This window comes from Sinocyclocheilus anshuiensis, unplaced genomic scaffold, assembly GCF_001515605.1.
Source record: "Sinocyclocheilus anshuiensis isolate Anshui unplaced genomic scaffold, SAMN03320099.WGS_v1.1 scaffold222, whole genome shotgun sequence".
In the NCBI taxonomy this organism is placed as follows: domain Eukaryota; kingdom Metazoa; phylum Chordata; class Actinopteri; order Cypriniformes; family Cyprinidae; genus Sinocyclocheilus; species Sinocyclocheilus anshuiensis.
Window position 1 is genome coordinate 464,243 of NW_015542408.1, and position 18,835 is coordinate 483,077.

The following is an 18,835-nucleotide window of genomic DNA, read 5'->3' on the forward strand; positions in this document are numbered from 1 at the left end:
TTAACATTCAGGTTTCAGGCCAGAGTTCAGTTTAATTTGCAATGATCATGCGACTAGCACTCAGCAGCCAGTGTGCTTGTTCTGTACAGTGGATATTTCAGCTTACAATTTAGGAAAATGTAAGAAAAAACTTTTTACAACATATTACAGGCCCCACAGGCTCAAATTAAATCCTTCGGTTTTGGGATTTATATCAGCCCAGAGACCTAAAAACCACCACTAACACCTTCAGTGTCCAAAATATTTCAAATTCACTCAATACATTGTATTTATAAATGTGTAAAATGACCAATAAATGTGTTAGATTTTTGTGTACTCTTGAATTTTGTAGAATGCATAAAATATATACTGTAAGTGCAGGATTTATTATTAAAATAATAGGCAAATTCATAATTTGTTCACGGTGTTTGGGATAGGTTTCAGTATCTTTAACTGAATCTTTGGCAGTTCTTCTCGAGTTTTTAAAAAAGTGCTGTTGACGCCATAAAAGTGTCTCTAAGCTTAGAGAGCCATATATGATATTTCTTAATATATATATCTATACCATAATACCCTGGCCTTATCATATCAAAAATGTTAGCAGAATATAATCCAAGCATGTATTCGTTCTTAAAAACCTTAATTTTTACTATATAATGCAAAAAAATAAAAGGGGTGTTTCTAATGTGATCACTTTAAAAAAAAAAAAAAAAAAGATACATTCAAAATCTCATAGCATAATAGCTTTAAAGCATACCAAAAACCTTCACTTACTTTATACAAGCAGTTGCACAGTCTTACAGATGCTTTTTCTTCATATAATGTATGCACAAACAACATAAAAGGCCAAAAGCATGTTCTTCAGAAGCATTATAAATAATCTGTTATGTAATTGTGCTGCATGTGCACTTAATGCATCCAAACATTACCCAGTTAAAAGTTGACTGAAAACAAAAACCCTTCAACCAAGAGAGAAAAAACACTTTTTCTTTGTGTGCAGATGTGAAAGGAAATACGAAAGGCAACTAAGCTGATCAATATGGCCAATTTTCCAATCTTTTTTATTTATTCCTTAAAGACCTGGGTCAGAGGTCCTGGTTCATGTTAAAGGGATAGTTCACTCAAACAACAAATAAATTCTGTCATCATTTACTCACCCTCATGTTCCACTGAACACAAAAGAAAATCTTTATCAGAATGTCTGTACTTAAATTTTCAGGTGAACTATTCCTTAACTAGAAGGACGTGATCAGAGTTGTAGGTGTGAGCATTAATTGTCTTGTATGTTAATACTGCAGTCATTCATCTGTGTTAAAGAGGAGTTTAGGAAGCGTCCTTAAGTCAATCTGAGGCAGGACAAGAAGGCAGTACACAAACAGCCAAGCTGCCAAAATGATGTAGACAAGGTCGGACAAGGTTGTGTCATATGTGCTTTCTGGACTCGCAGCAGTCTTGCTCTCCGAGCTGTAATGAAACAAAAAGAGTGCACAAACTATAAGTCAGGTCAATTTTTTTGTATACCAAGCAGATTAAAAATACACCGTTGCTTTAAATACATTTATAGGAATAGTTCACCCAAAAAAGTAATGCAAGATGTAGATGAGTTTGTTTCTTTATCAGAACAGATTTGGAAAAATTTAGCATCACTTGCTCACCAATGTATCCTCTGCAGTGAATGGGTGCCGCAAGAATGTCCAAACAGCTGATAAAAACCATCACAATAATCCACAATTTTCCACCCATTCACTGCAGGGTGAGCAAGTAATGTAATGCTACATTTCTCTAAAACCGTTGTGATGACGAAACAAACTCTATCTACATTTCAGATGGCCTGAGGATGAGTAAATGTTAAGCATTTTTATTTTTGGGTGACTATACCTTTAAATACCCTATGAAATCAAAACAGAGTTTTTTTGGCATTTAGTCTGTGTCTGTTAGCTTTGAGCCTAATTTATATGCTAGAATCCTCATAACAGTTGACTACATCTTTAGCAGATAAACATTTAAAATATACAGTCTTTCTTTTCCAAGAAAACAAACCAAAAATATTGATGGATCATCTTGAACTGTGGTTTCAATAAAAAATGTCAACACTAGAGACAAACGCTTGTCAAGTGACTTGTCAAAATGAAACTCAAGTCAAGTAAAAGTCAAGAAAGCATCTTGTCATGTCAAATAACTGTGCAAAAACAGTTTCAGGCAAGCAAGCATGGGTGTCTCTCAATACATTGTGCTTCCATCTTTCCTAGATTACTCTTGCTGCAAACGGTTTACTCAATTACATCACTGCAGGAATGCCATTGACAACATAAAGCATCATACATTTGAGGATTAAAAATACCTTAGGGGCGTAAACACAACCCATGCCACACTCCTATCACAGGTACAAAAAATACACCTAGTCTGAACAAATACAAACACTCCTGTTTCATTGATGTGAGGTCTAATAAAACAGGGATGGAAGTGTTTGCCTGAACAGGTTTTAAGTGCACTGAGTCATTTAAAACTCCAACTGCTACATTGCATGAGGTAAGGGTGGAAATTGGGATTAACTGTTTCTGTAAGACAAGATAATAACAATAATACCACACCCCAGGCTGAATCACAGATACAAGTCTTTGTATTGCATTACAGTGTTGTTGTTTTTTTGATAACTTGGCAAAAGTTTAGGTTTATCTAAATCCGTCTTGAAGATATTCAGTATGAATATATAGTTTTAGTTACCTTTTATTTATGATGGTACTGTCCACTTTGCTGCGGTCTAAGGCCTTCCCATTTTGTCCCTAGTAAAAAGAAAACAAGAGATTGGTGAAATGAAAGAACATGCAAATGAACATAGTACATTAATATAGTACCAGAAAAAAGGCTGTCAACTTCTTTAGATTTTAACTATGTGGAACCTACACTGCAAGCTGAGATCATTATATAACAATATTGTTCAAAAGTTTGAATTCAGTGCGATCTTTTTGTTTGTTTTTGAAAGAAGTCTCTTATGCACACCAAGGCTGCATTTATTTGATCAAAAAAAGAAAATATTATTACAATTTAAAATAACTGTTTAATATTTTAATATATTTAAAATGTATAATTATGTCTGTAATGGCAAAGCGGAATTTTCAGCTGCCAAAATGGATCTCGAATGGATATGTTTTTAGTGTCCTATGATCCTTCAGAAATCATTCTAATATGCTGATTTGAAGCTCAAAAACATTTCGTCTTATTATCCATGTTGAATTTTTTTTTGATTAATTGAAAGAGCAGCAAAATGTTATAAAAACATTGTTTGTAACATTATATATGTATTTATTGCCTCTTTTATGCAATTTAATGCATTCTTGCCAAATAAAAATATGAATTTCTTCAAAAAAAAACTAACATTTGATGTCATTAACAAGTCTGTAAAATTGAGGGGCACAAACAGGTACACTGTCACAAACCCTGAGGATGTGCAATCAAATAATTCAGAGATTTTTACATTTTACTGATTTTGGTTGCCAGTTTGTTCCTATGTGGTTGCTAAGGTGTTCTGACTATTGTTTAGCGGATTGCTATGTGGTTTCTAGTGTTTTCTGGGTCTTATTTACAGGCAGAAGTCAAAAGAGCCCACCCAGGAGTCTCTATAATACTCTTGTCCCTAGATACAGCTTGGATCCTTTAAAGTCTATGCATTTTATTGTCACTAATAATACCTTTTGCATTAACAAACCTTTGATTCAGTGATGTCAATGACCTTTCTCAAGTGTATAGTAGTCAAAGGTTGGCTTGCATCCGTCACAGCTCCTTCCCTTTTAAGAGAATGACAAATTTGTTATGGCTGATAAAACACGTTTCATATGCCTCGCTGAACTTTAAGAAACCATATATGGAGCTAAGTTACAATTAAGCTAATTTATTCATGACAGATTGAATCCCGGCCAAAAGTAGAGTAAACTTCATGACTTCAATCATCTGTAATGAAAAACACACATTTTTACATTAACACAACATGCTGTAAGATTAAAAGGTTTGCATCATTCATCTAAAATGGATATGACCTGTTCAACAACCAGTTTTTAAAACTAAACATTAAGTACATTTAAGGCAATTTGCAATGAATCTAAGAGGCTTATGAGGTCACATCCTTCAGAAAACAGAATGCTCCCCTGTGGCACGGGCTGAGTATCTGTAGCAGACTCTATTAATAGAGCTGTACCTCATAGCCCCAGTGTTTTCTCTGGCACCAGCGCTGATGGTCAGGTCGTCATCTGTCTTAATGAGCTCACAATGCTCAACGGGTGAATCAGGCTCCACCGCGCCCCATTCTCCCGGGTGCCTGTCAAACGGGCTTTGCTCCTGGATATGCATGGATCCCGCTCGGTCCTAGATGGACACATGTACAACAGAGTTAATCTATAATGCAAGACTTCAATATCCAGAATACAGGCCTAAGATAATGAATTTCCACTTTAGTAATATTATCAACTGACTGTCCCTGCAACAAGTACTGAAGTATTTCAATAACTTGATCAAGTTCTAAAAAGCTAAATAATTTATATTTGACCTAGCAAGGACACATTAAATTGATCAAAAGTGATTTATAATGTCACAGATTTCTATTTCAAATAAAAACTTTCCTTTTGAATTTTCTAGTCATCAAAAATCCTGAAAATGTATCATGGTTTCCATAAAAATATTAAGCAGATTCCTTGATACCAAATCAGCATATAAAAATTATTATGAATGATCATGTGACACTGAAGACTAAGGTTATGGCTGCTAAAAATTCAGCTTTGCCATTACAGGAATAAATTGTATTTTACAATATATTAAAATAGAACAGAATTATTTTAAATTGTAATACTATTTGACCATATAACATTATTTTAAAGTATTTTTGATTAAATAAATGAGGCAAAAACATTTAAAAATCTTACCAACCCCTTTCTTACACTAGTATATATATAGAGAGTCATAGTTCAGATTAACTATGAAAAAGATATACTATTTATACCAATAAATGATTTTGCATTTTTAATATGAATTATATATCAGAATCTCAACCACTATCTTTTTTATTGTTTCTTATTAAAAGGTCAACTGGAGACAAAGGAGAGAGAATAGAGAAATTACATGAACCAGACTCAATCTGATACTGCCCATATGAGCACCACAGCTCAATATGCACAGTAAAAGCATGTGTGGCTCCAAGAAAACCCACACAAAGCACTGCTTGACACTGCAACTGAACCCAACTCTACAGAGAGCTGATCCACATACTCGTTATGTGAGGGAATTGAACAGTCACACTTTATTTTAAGGTCCACTTCTTGCCATCATGACTTTTGCCTCAAACTCCTAATTTGCTGCTTATTAATTGTTAGTAAGGTAGTTGTTAAGGTATTGGGTAGGATTAGAGATGTAGAATATAGTCATGCAAAATATGTGCTTTTATGCATGTGCTTTTGGTTTAAGTACTAATAAACAGCCAATATGTTAATAATAGGCATGCTAATAAGCAACTAGTTAATAGTGAGAATCGGTCCCTATACTAAAGTGTTACCAGTTTAACTTGTCTTTCATAGTTCATCTCAACTATCAATCTTTAATCGGGAAAAGAAAGCATGTTAGAGAGGAAAATGAATACAGTATTAGTACTTTTGGCTCTGAATATTTGCGCTATACTCAAAGGACTTGATAGCAACTGTAACAGATCATTAAAGGAAAAGATCACTTTGAGGAATGCGCTGAAGTGAACTACATTTGGAAAAGGAGGTCATGACTCTGAAAGAACTCATATGCTGATACCACTGCTTCTGTTTGTAGGTCAGTCCGTGCATTAAACTGTGCCTTGTTTTCTAGGCCATAGGAAAGTGAGAATGAAAAATAACCTTTCTCGACTTAAATCCCTTGCCGTGGTCCTCTGATGTGTCTTCAGTGTCTGTATCCGATTCAGTAAGTGAACGCTTAGGAGGTGCCGGCTCAAGGGGAGTCATGCTGAGGGACAGGCGTAGCTCTGCGGGACGTCTTTCAGAGTACCCACGGACACCAATGATAAACTTCGAGTCCTCAAAGGTGGTCTCCTCTTCAATTGGTAGTTCAGTGCAGTACACTTCTGGATGCAGTCTGTGCAGGCTTTGGGACGGTGTAGAGTCGTTTTCTCCATCATGGATGCTGGTGTCAGAAAGAGGCTCCACAAAGGTCTCAGTGACGGAATTCAGAACATCATAGTGGGAGTCCACTACTGATACAGGTCTGTTATCCTTGGCCCCTCCAGGCTCCATATTGTCTGAAACCTGAGCTTGGCTTTCACTGTTTGTATTGTGAGAAAACTCTGTCCTCCTTATGCCGTCTGACCCACTTTCCAAGTGGCTCTTTCCTATAATAAGCAGATCTTCATGAATACCTTTACTCTCTCTTGGCTCATTCTTGAGATCACTTACAGTTCCGTTTAATTCATTGTTCTTTTCCCTTGGATTGTCCTCAAAGTTTCCTTCTGATTCACTGAAATGTCTCGAGTCTGAATTACAGTCCTTCTCAGTTGAGTTTAAATGGGACAGACAATCGTCACCCTGTTCGCTTGATTCAGCTGAGCTTTTTGCCACAGGACCTCCACACATATAACACACTTGATCTTCATCAGGAATCTCAACTTCTGTTTGGCTCCAATCTGAGATAGGTTCTTCTGGCTCCTCAAATACCACATCCTTCACCTCACTTTCCAAGACAGCTTCTTGTTCCCCATTACGGAGGTCACTGTTCTCGTTGGTTTCAGAATGACCATTTGGAAGGTTTTTGCCTGGTTCCTCTGTTGGTTCTTCAGCCAGATCAGCACACAGTTTAATATCCTCCTCACTTCCTGATATAGAAACCCTCTTGTACTGCAGAACTGGACATTCAGGCTCACTGTCATCCTCAAATATGAAATGCTTCTCCTCAGGTCCATCTGTCAAATCGAGAGTGTCCCTCTGCATGGCTTCTGTATTGGAAGACTCAACATTGTCCTGAAAAGCTTCAGATTCCAGAACTCCACTCACTTCTTCATCAACAGTGGAAGTGAGTAGACTCTCATCTTCAGGTTGAGCTGTCATGGCTTCCTTATTATCCTGAAAGTATCCTGAGTCACTTTCCAAACATGAAGAATCATCAGATGATGGCTTGACTTGTTCCTGGTGTTCCAAAGGATTGGTTTGGGTTTGTTCTAAACATTCTGATTTATTCCTCATGTCTTCACTGGGCAAATGATTAGCAGATTGTTCTTCTTTCAGATCTAAGATGTATTTGTAAGCATCGTCCTCCTCAGATGGCGCAGTGGATTTGGCATGTAAACTATCCATGGAGCCGAGAGAATAGTTGCCCTCATCTATGAAAAGCACACGGTCCAAATGATTCTCTGGCGTGCTCTCTGGTGAAAATGGTGATCCTAAATCTGAGGTCACTTCAACGGTACCAGCTGTACTGCTCTCGATTATCGGATCCTCATTAATTCGGTGAGAGTTAGTAGTCTCGCTAAGTACCTCGCTCCACGAGTCTGGCGAGTTGACAGCAGAATCCGAAGAGAACGAAGGTTGCGGAGAGCTAGTGGTGGACACGTCTGCGTTCAAGTCCAAGAGGGGCTTGTCAATTGCAGGACTGGGACTTGAACCCACCGACGACCCTTCACTCGTCCAAGGTTTGTCCTCAGGGGTCTGTGGAAGGACTGGGGAGGTGATCTGCTCACGATCTTCAGACACTGAGGAGATGAAGATCTTGGGTGGTAGCTGAACAACATCTTTCTTGACCGTATAAGACTCCCATTTCCTCTGTACTCCATTCCGAACAGGAGGTTCGTTCATTCGAGCGCCAGCTTTGTTTCGCTCCAGAATATCTGATGTGACAGCCTGGAGAAAAAAAAACAAAAAAAAACACATTTAGTTAAGACGTACAAGACTTGTGCTATATTGATGTGATGTTGTAATTCGATTAAATGTTCCTACCTCCTCAATTCCAGGAAAGTGCTCCAAAAACTGGGACACATAGGTCATTATGGACTGTTCATCAGGGGGATTCAACATCACATCTGAGGAGTTACATCACATAATTTTTAGTTAAACTGTGCAAATGTATTTCAAAACAAATCAAAGCTATATCAAATGGAAGGTAGCTGAGATACATTTTGTTACACAAGTAATACAGCGGCCCCAAAAGGTATTTGGACACAGACTCACTTGAATACTGAATATATTTTGCTTTACATAACATAATAACAAAAGTGCCATTAATTTAACATTTAAATGTAATAATTTAGCAGACACTTTCATCCAAATATATGAGAAATGAGGATCATTATAAACACTTTATCACAAGAACCAATGACAATATTTTCTGTACACAATGCAGAGTTTAAGTAACAGACAATATGAGTTATTTAAGAATAACCAGGAGTTATTTAAATGTATTTTATGCAGCTATTAACTATATTAACTATAAGAAGAGTTAATTTGCAAAAACCGATAAACGGCACTTAAAAAAAAATGAGCTGATTGCCGTGCATTATTCTCCACATATAGCGCAATCTGAACCCTAAACACGTTTTGTCAAAAAAGGCGGTTTTGTCCACTTTCAAGGCATCGCGAGTTCACGTTTTACTGCAGAAGTCCATTTTAGCGAATCAGCGCGCTGTATTCAGGTCAGGTGACAAGGCTACTTTCACTTAAAAAAGACATGCTAGCTGAGAGGAATTTCGTCAAAGCTGACTAAAAGTGATCGAGGATGGATCATTTCGACAAACTTGATGAACCTGTGATATCTTCTTCAGGGCGAAAAAGGAAAATAAAAGCTGAAACGTTTTCACGGAACCTTGCAAAAGCAGCGCGTTACAATGTTGAGGGAAAAGCTCAGTGTATTGCGTGTAATCACATCCATACAGTTTATAATCACAACAACAACAACGTTTGTCAGGCATCTACATTGTCATCTGAGGAGATTACAAAGATTAAAAGAGTGTTTTTTAAACTCTAAAACATGAAATGTGGAGTTATCTGCTTTTGCCAAAACACGACTGTTGGAGTTATCTGCTTTTGCTATAAAACAAACTTTTAATATGTAAAAAAACATACTTTCAATTAACTTTAATTTTGTAAATGACCTGTATTTGTTTAAGTTATTATTACTTAATCAAAACAACCCAACTGCAGTTTGATTGATATTACTTGGAATGCGCAATAAAAAAAACGTGATTTCTAACGTTTTTTGTGAAACGTTTACCGTGATTTCGGTTTTTGTAAATGAATCCTTCATATATAATTATAATTAACTATTAAATGTATACTTTATCATTTTTTAAGTGAAACATTTTTTTTAGAAAAAAATTCTAGCATCATTTGTTTGCAGATTGTTGTTTGATACCTAATGTAATTACATTCATACGTTTTTAAGTGTGACTTCAGTGTACAAATACAAATACATTTTGGGGCCACTATATATCAACCAACACTTTGATATTTACCTTCAGGTTCTAGGAGTCTTGGGATCCCAAGACTGTAGTGTGCTGTTCTGAAGGCTTCCTCAATGTTCTCTCTGGGCGTTCGGAGCAGCGCTCTTCTCATATCTACCAAACTAGTGTCAATCGACTTAATCACAGCAAGGAAAGCCAGACCACTTGTCCAGCTCTTTCCAAAGTCCTGCACAGCAACTCCATATCTGGAAGAACACCGTATCAAGCAATGCTTTGAATAAACGGCCGGTCCTAAATCTGGCCAGTCTCAATTAAAAAAAATTCCCGGTGGCCATTAAAATCACTTACTTTCTAGTACGTCTCTGGACCCATTGCAGGAGGGTCTTGATCACCCTTCCATGACCTCTTGGAGCAATGGTGGGTTTTCTGTCATCTGAGGGCGTGCTGGAGTGGGAAGTGTCTGAATCAGAGCTGGTGGGTATGGATGACAGGCTGGAGGAGGAAGGGAACTGACTCTTAATGTTCCCCGTGAGTTCTTTGATCTGTAATACAAACAGGTCATTACTGAACAATTAGACGACAAGCATTTACTCAGCGTGGTGGCAATTCCTATCATGCTGCTAAGTAAACTCTTTGGTCCTTTCTTAACGCTGACTCTGATCTCTTAAGTGATAAGAGAGTTGCTCTGTCTCTAGATAAGACTAGATAAGATTAGTGCACATTTGAACCCTAAACCAACATTATGCGATTGCCAAAAGATTCAGAATGTGCATATTCAATCACTGGTTCAATTAGACCTCATTGTTTCCCACAGCCACTTAAACCCACAAAGAAAAGACTCTTGAGTGGCAATTAATCCGTTGTTTAACTATTCACCCCACTAAATCCAATTAAATGTAGTCTCATCCAAATGCAATCAAGATTTAGAAATAAAGAAACACACAGGTATAAACATGATTACGCTACCTGGAAAAACAGTATGATGTTCCAGATAAGCCCAAGCACTATGGATGGATTGCCATCTGCAATATCTGCTGCATCAATGCTGACTAATTTCACCTATAACCAGAAACAGATTTATCACACTTTCAGAAAAAGCATTCAGGATGTTTTATTTGCTTTTTGTGAGAGTGTGTGACATCAAATGATACTTACGTTTCTTTCTTCCAGAAATGTCAATACCTTGGCGATGTTATTGAGCCTAAAAATACGATGCGAGGATGGCTTAAAGCCATGCAGCTGAAAGGTCAAAGGTCAGCATTTTCTTAGTCATTCATGGGAACAGATTAAGTAATATGATTCAGAAAATCTACTGAAATGATTCTCACCAGTTTACATCCTGAGAGTTCTTCAAGTAGAGCCATCAGAATCTTCCCATCCTGGATATCACAAAACAGATCCCGCACCTCCATACGAGGGTTGCACTGCACACCAAAAAACACATGCAATTTGTACAAAATCAAGAAAGATTATATTTCTGTCATAATTTATAAATATAAAAGGTGAGAAAAATGCAAATTATGCATTCTTAAAATGAATATCTTTTAAAAATCCAAATATCAAATAATATAAAAAATATTGTTGCCCTAAAAGTCAGAGATCAAATGCTTCTCATTGTTTCAGAGAGTTTGCAATCAAAAGTCAGAGATTTCAATTAACTAAAATATTCAAATATATTCCTAAACTAGGTCAAAACTGCTTTATTTTTAAGAGACAGAAGTGAAAAGTTGATACTTAAAACAAAACTGAGAACTCTGAGCAGTTAAGTTTCATTCTGAGTGATTTCATTTACAGAATGTGATTTAAAACAAGCCAACACATGTATGTGTGTTGAGAACATTTCCCAGAAGAATAAAAAGGATATGATGGGACAACAGTGGAAACTGGATGGTCAAGGGTGAAATTTTCCACCAAAACAAACCAGACAAAGTGTAATTGTCCAATAGTGGGTCGAAGTTTTGAGAAGAAGCCAAACTCGGGGTCACAGAATTGAGTGCCATTGTGTATGAAAACAAAGGATTCATCACTGAGTGTTTTCAGTCAGTATTAGAAGACTCTGAAGAATGGCAGCACTACAATCTATAAGCTGTCTACAACACAAGAAGACCAGCGGAGGGCTGCCAGAGAAAACAAAAGAGCAGGCTTAAACGAGTGCAAATGTATGTGTTTATGTGTGTTTTGTGTCTGTCTCGCCATTTTTGGTAATTAATGAAAGGAGGAGGAAAAATCTGAGAGTGAAAGTGGAAGAAGGGAGTCTCAGAGAGTAAAAATCAAAGAAAATTTTTTGACAATTTGAAAATATTTTAAAATAATATTTTTTATATTGTAAGTAAAAATAAACGTAAGAAGCATTCTGAATTAATTTGAAAAAACAATAGGTAAGATATATATATACTGTATGTGTGTGTGTGTGTATTCAGGATCTGATTAAACATAATTCTATTATACAGAGAATTGTGAAATAGATTTTCATGACTTTTCAAAAACTTTTTGAGTTTATTTATTTTTACAAAACTTTCTAGGCCTGGAAATTGTTGTTCAATGACTTTTCCAGATTTTTTATGACTGTACGAACCCTAATGTGATGATCGGGTGCGGTTATCTAAATCAGACAAAAATACAGGTGCGGGCGGTTGGCGGGTGGATAATTTATTTGAAGCTGCGGATTCGGGTGACGTTTTAGCTCATCCGCGCATCACTAATACACACACATACACATATTGTCACATCCCATTGGACTTTTGTGTTTTCTTCCCCCATGTGCTCTGTGTGACCTAGTTTTCCTTCATGTTTGATTGTGTCATTTAGTTCAGGTGTGTGTCATTAATTATCTTCATTTGCCTCAGTATATAAAGTGTAGTCTTTCCTGTTTTCCCTCGTCCGGTACTGATGTGATAGTGAATGTTTCCCTACGTGTGCTCCTGTCTGTCCGTCTTGGATTTACCCTTGTGTGGATTTATTAAAAAACAATTTGCATTTATCTTCATCTTCTTCGTGCGTTTATATCACCGTAGTGACAGAATACCGGACCAAGAAAAAATAAAGGAATGGAATGGGCGGCGAAATTCTCAATCGACCTGGTAACGTTCACCCTGGGATTTACTAGTCTTGCCGTCACGTGCTTATTTGACAATGAGATGCTGAAATCCCTGTTCCGGATCGGGGTAAATTACCATCGCCCCATGGACCTCCCAGACACCACCAGACTGAACTGGAGGGAGGCCATGTTTAGGTGTCTGGAGAGCGTCCTACCCCGATCCGGAACACGACAGGACCCAGAGCCCTGCTCACCATCACCCCGCTGCGCGGAGCAAAAGTCCGAGCCCACCGATGACGGAGAGCCTGAGCCCGCCACGACTGACAAGCCATCGCATAATGGAGCAACAGAGCTGAGGATCTCCCCGGAGCCAGAGCCAGTGACGTCAGACCAGGTGCAAGAGCCGGCTACAGAGCTCGCCACGGGGGAGATCGCTATGGACAGCGAGAGTGCGGAGGGAAGTTCCGCCCACTGCACCATGGCTGAGGCTGAGCCGAGCTCAGTGGACTATGATTGGGATGTATATGCAGACATGCCCCCTCTTCTCCTGCCTTCATCTGAACTCTTTGCCTGCCCTGAATTATCTGCCTGCCCTGAACTGTCTATCTGCCCTGAACTATCTGCCTGTGGGACAACGACCATGGAGGTCGTCCCCCTGTCTATATATATATATATATATATATATATATATATATACATACATCACAGACAGCTTATAGATTGTAGTGTGTGTATATACACACACACACGTGTGTGTGTGTGCGTACATATAAAATAACACTCATTTTTTGTGACAAGTAATTTTTTTTTTATTATACTTAGTATTAATTCTTATGTTTTTATTAACTTTGTCTTAATAAAACTGTATTTTGAAAAACTGCAGAACTGTAATTAAACTGTATAAAAACAGTACAATACATTTAAACCACTACTTCCCCAAAAAAAATTTCCTCAGGCCTAATATTCTTCCTACAATTTAGGTTAATGTTTCTACCTCATGCATAATTAATACTAAGAAATTACAATTTCCTTCATTAATAATTCAGCAGAAAGACAGAGGCATTCATTTCCTGTTTGTAGTAGGCTATGTGTTACCAGCACAAAGACGGCTTGATCTGTGCACAACGACGAAAATCTGAAATCTATAAACTACATCTACTTGGTTCAAAGGATCCAAATGAATTTTTACTGACCTTCTCTAGATGTAGATTCATCCATCTGGTGAATGTTCTCTTCTGCACCACCTCCCTCTCAACTGGAAGAGAAACAAAAACAACAGCGTCACGTCAGTGGAGGTAAATGATGCACAGAGATGAAACGGCAACAGCAAGAAGTTGCTTCATCTAAAACAGCAGCTCTATGTCATTAATCACACGTGGCCTGAAGCAATCGCTCACTTGTGAGCACACCATGGCAACAAAGGCCAAACAGAGCACGGTCATTACAGTCAAAGTGGAATGACCAGTGGCCATAAACGGCAAACCTCCACTGAGCCGTTTTATTTAATGAGCAGCCAACGGCAACTTGTGCTTGTCTTTGCATTATTACACTAAGAATGCACTGACACTTGTAGAAACATCATTAAAATCTAAATGCTTTACACTGTGCTGCAAGTGTAGTGCTGACATGAAGAATAAACATTAACACACTCTAGCCCAGCATGTATAGCAAGTATACAATAAATCAGTGAGGGTGTTATAATATACACAGTTTCACACAACAGTTATACTTAATATGCTCACAATATCATGAAAATGCCTTAAACTTTTTTATTTTGGTAAAAATCATAAACCGTTTATGCAAATCCCAGTTTGAAACGCCAACATTTTTGCCTTTCACCCCAATAACTATTTGTTTGTAAACTGCTTTATTGCTATTTTGTCTGCTTATTTGTGAAACACAAACAGAACAAATTTGTAAATTGTTCAGAAAATTTTGCTTACATAAATTGTCACACTCAATTCAAATATAACATTTACATTGAGTCTCACTTGTTCCAAACATTTTTGAAAATTGCATAAGCAAAAACAATTAGCACTGCATTGGAAAATAATAAATACATGCAAATTTATTCCCCAAACTACAATATATTTTACTTATCTATTTACCTTGTGCAAGATATCATTTAGAAATATTTAAGCAATGTCAATTACACATAATACTTAAGAAACAATGTTAACAAATAAATAAATTATACATATTTATGTCTTAATATCTTATATCTTAATTTGAAATATATCTCAATTTGTGGCTCTTGCACTGACAAATACTTAAGCTCTTTTACAAAACAATATTAAAAGAAATGGATTCAGATTAGTTCTATAACTGATGACTTATCTATAATTGATCCTTCTCATGTTGCCACAGAGAATGATGGGAAATGTAGTTATTATACAAGCTTGTTGCCTCATAAACCAGCTAACTGTGCATCGTCTGTAGGGAGATCATACTGTACATCATCTTTTTCCCAGACATATCCTGGCCGGGATTTCAAAATTGCATAAAATGTCCAAGTTTTGGCTTTTGTTTCCCTATTGTTTTCATATCTGTAATGACTAAAAAGTAGTCAATTGTCCAACTGTGGCATGTGAGAAGGTGGGATCTACAGAGAACAGTCAAAGCAATACAAATATATAATGTATGAGAACTGTAAAGAGCATGTCAATAGGAAAATGAATCTAAAACCTGGACATTTCAGGCAATTTAAAAATCCCGGCCAGGACATGTCTGGGAAAAAGAGAATGTATGGTCACCCTATTTTCTGTCATCATTCTTCATCAACAGTACAAAAACCATGTACAAATAAAATCACATCTCACTTATGACCAGTAACAATTTGCTTCCACTGTGAAAAAGTTAATATGGTACCAAGTGGTTACTTCATGTTTGGGAGGAAAGGTCACATGTTTCTTTGGACCTTGTGTACACTCTTCGAAATAAAAGACATCTGGCCTAGAGAGATGGTGGCAGTCGGGGAGACTCCCATGAGACTGTGCTTGATTATATGATCCGTCAGGCAGAGCGTCTACACTGTCTACCTCATGATGAATGGCTTCTTCTCAAGTTTTCTCTTCCTCTGCCGGCGGCTCATTAGGATTCTATAGGTGTACACACACAAGAAACGGGAAGATCCTGATGGGGATATCACTGGAGGCATGGCTTTCCTCATTCATTATTCACTGCCAAAACATAAAGGCTCCATTTGCTGGAATCAATAACTGTGGTCCAAATGCCATGATGGAATAATGACCGAACAGTCTAACGGGAAGTCTAGGCATGTCGCCACATACACTGAACTCAACAGCACAATAGTGCACATTCAGAGAGTGTCCAAGTTGAAACACATTTAATAACCCCATAAATGCTTCACAGTTGAGCGCTTTCTTAATAGAAGTGATTTTGGCAGATAATTCATTATTCAGAATACAAACCAGTGTTTGGATAATGTGACCCCTGTTAAATGTCTCCTTGAATTGAACTAGTGCTAAATTACGTCAACTAAAACACTGTTTTTTACACGTTTATCTACGTTTTCCATGTGACTTCATATCCTTCCATATTGACAAAAAACATACCAAATCCGTAATGCAAAGTTTCATTAAAAAACAGTGTTTTGCAATTTCCTGGCTTCCAAGAACTGGTTCTTTCTGGTCGGCCCTAATAAACAGTTACTGGTTACTAATGGCTGCTCTTGCATTACCAGCCCCAGTATGACATACTGGCGGCTGGTTAAGTTTCGATCACCTACAGTGCTTTAGCGGTTTTGTGAAGCACAAAAACAAATGAAGTCTGTTCATACCAAAATATGCTACATGTGTACATATGCATCATCCAAACATCTTTTAATGTATATTTGATTGAGTTTATGTACCAAATCATGAGTCACTAATTGCTAAATGGTAGATATTAAAATGCTGCACTATTTTGACTAAATAAAAAATAAAACACTCAAAAGCTAAAATCAATAGTTTAAAAGCTAAGTATGAAAAATAGATATTAATTCTGAAATTAGCTTAATATTAAATTTAGCAGTGTTATTAAATTATTAGTGTTTTTAAAGATTAACTTAAGTGTTTGATGATGGTAAAGTTAATATAAAATGTAAAAAACTTATAAATCCAAAATCATTGATATGGTACCAATATTCCTTAGATTTCTCATCTAGAAGTTGAACACAAGAAGATGTACTGTGTGAACGGTTTCTATGATATTAGAATGTAATACATGTTTGTGTACTACATAAAATCATAAAAGATATATGAAACTAGATAATAACTTTGATGTTCAGTGAAGCAATATCAATTTTACAGAACTACAAAAGCAATCCCTTTGTAGAAATCATAAAGAACATTAACACACCAGCCTTCATTTCTTTTTTTCCTGCCAAATTAACTATAAAGCATTTCAGGCCAGGGGCCCCAGCCAAGAACACAGTCCTCTCCATCTTTCTGCACAGACCATGTCGGTTTAATGAGGAGGCCGTCTTCCAGCTCCAAAGAGCCAGCGCTCATAAACACAAAAGGCCACTGCCTGGCTGCACGGGACAGCTTTGAGCTCTCAAGTATGACAGACGGGCCTGAACTCTGGCTGTCTGAAGGTTCAACATGAGCAAAGCTGGAACCTTTCATGAAAATGTCTTCGTTAGGACAGTTAGATTGTTCTGCTGTGATCAGCAGTTCTGTTTGTGACTCTGTTCAAATACCAAATTGATGAACACCGCTGATTAATCTGAAGATTTTTTCTTTGATTGCCTGAATATTCCATCAGAGATTACAATGGGCCAGTCTTTATTTTTCAGCAATTATCATTACTGTAGCAGCAAGTTTTAGTGTTAAAATTTTTTTAAATAAGAGATATTTGCATTAAGGTAATGACAATTAATATGTTCTTAATTGTCATAAAATAATGTCACAATTCAAATTATTTATCGTTTGTGCAAAAATAATTCTATATTTCTTTCTTTATATTGTGTGAAAAATTACGACTGAAATGCATGAAGTTACCGGGAAAAAAATTATGTAAATTAGCTTTTTATATATATATATAGAAATGCATTTTTCAATCACTAATGGATTGGAGGTTCTCTACATCTAATCAATAATGAAACCATTAATGAATAAACTGACTAATCAATATTGAAACAGTCGTTTTCATTATCGTATTTTATATTTATGATATTTAATCATTTAGTTGTTGCAACCCTAATTAATGTTATTGAATATGTCAAGGGCTGAATGAATTTATAACAACATGGCTTAAGAAATATGCTTTGAGTTTTTTCATATGCTAAGTATTAGCTGATTTGCAATAATTTTGCTTAACAAAGCAAACTCTGCTCTATTTTCAGTTCCCAGTGATGTTCCCTCCTACATGTTCCCACATATCACTTAATATTACATGACACAGACACATTTTTATTTTGCCCAAACAAAGTCTAAACTGTGAGATCCACAGATGTTCACTTCATAGGATAAGTAGCTTTGTGTTACAATGACTGTACATGCTCTTCAAAATAACAGGTCACAATCAATCAATCAATCAAGAAATAACAAAGCTAAAAACTAAAATCCTTCCATTTAAGTGAATGTGTCCATGAAAACAATGCTTTGTCCAAACAGAATGACATAATATTTTTGGTGAAATGCAAATGCTGTAGGAGAACCATCTCTCTGATATTTAATTATCTCTCAAAATCCTCAGATTTGTCAAATATTATAAGAATCAAATGCAATTCAGATAAAGTAACTAACAAAATCACTTAAGTCTCAGTTACCAGATTCATTATCGTTCAGTCAGAGTCTGTTTTCACCTGATAAATACACAGAGACTCAGAATCATGTGACTCTTATTTGCTTAACATGCAAAGAATGGGTTTGCCAAGTGAGATATCATCTAGCAGGAAACCAACCATTCTTGCCATCAGGAGACATTGTGAATTTTAAACAGGAACATTTCCCATATATGGTACGAGAGGGGCATAAAATAGAAACCACCAGTCAATTATGTAGTCTTCTCATGAAAAGAGTTTCCAAAAGCACAACATAAGAGTTTGATTTTTGCTGCAAGCAAGGAGGTCTATATAATCTGTTACCCTTGCCATTCATCTCAATGGAAGTTGATGGGCTGGTGCAGGATCCCCAGAAGTATACAACAACAGAAATCTGTTCTATAAAAAGCTGTTGAAGAGTCAGAAGTTACAAACTCTGTATGTTGGGTAACAATGAAATACTGTCAGAAAAACAAGCCAAATTGCATGGTTATAAATGCTACTGCATTACATTTTGCCAGCTACTTAGATAGATAGCGTTTGCTAGGGCTGTCGCGGTGAAGGAATTTCCCTTGCGGTAATTTTGAGTGGCTCAATAGCGCAGTATGCGGTATTATCGCCATATATATATATATATATA

The 18,835-nt window shown here is 36.7% G+C and overlaps 1 protein-coding gene across 2 annotated transcripts in view; it reads right to left on the reverse strand.

Annotated features, from left to right (window-relative positions):
• Positions 1-466: 466 nt before the first annotated feature.
• Positions 467-18,835, reverse strand: part of LOC107693116 (calmin-like) — a 28,484-nt gene continuing 10,115 nt past the window's right edge. For both annotated transcript variants that reach the window (XM_016492375.1, XM_016492376.1), the window contains exons 2-13: positions 13,622-13,683; positions 10,720-10,815; positions 10,547-10,630; positions 10,358-10,450; positions 9,740-9,933; positions 9,443-9,636; positions 7,932-8,014; positions 5,847-7,835; positions 4,172-4,338; positions 3,686-3,764; positions 2,704-2,762; positions 467-1,443 (exon numbers count right to left, since the gene is read on the reverse strand). In XM_016492375.1, coding sequence (XP_016347861.1) covers positions 1,278-1,443; positions 2,704-2,762; positions 3,686-3,764; positions 4,172-4,338; positions 5,847-7,835; positions 7,932-8,014; positions 9,443-9,636; positions 9,740-9,933; positions 10,358-10,450; positions 10,547-10,630; positions 10,720-10,815; positions 13,622-13,642 — 3,225 coding nt within the window. In that variant the 5' untranslated portion in view covers positions 13,643-13,683 and the 3' untranslated portion in view covers positions 467-1,277. The remainder of the gene's footprint in view (positions 1,444-2,703; positions 2,763-3,685; positions 3,765-4,171; positions 4,339-5,846; positions 7,836-7,931; positions 8,015-9,442; positions 9,637-9,739; positions 9,934-10,357; positions 10,451-10,546; positions 10,631-10,719; positions 10,816-13,621; positions 13,684-18,835) is intronic.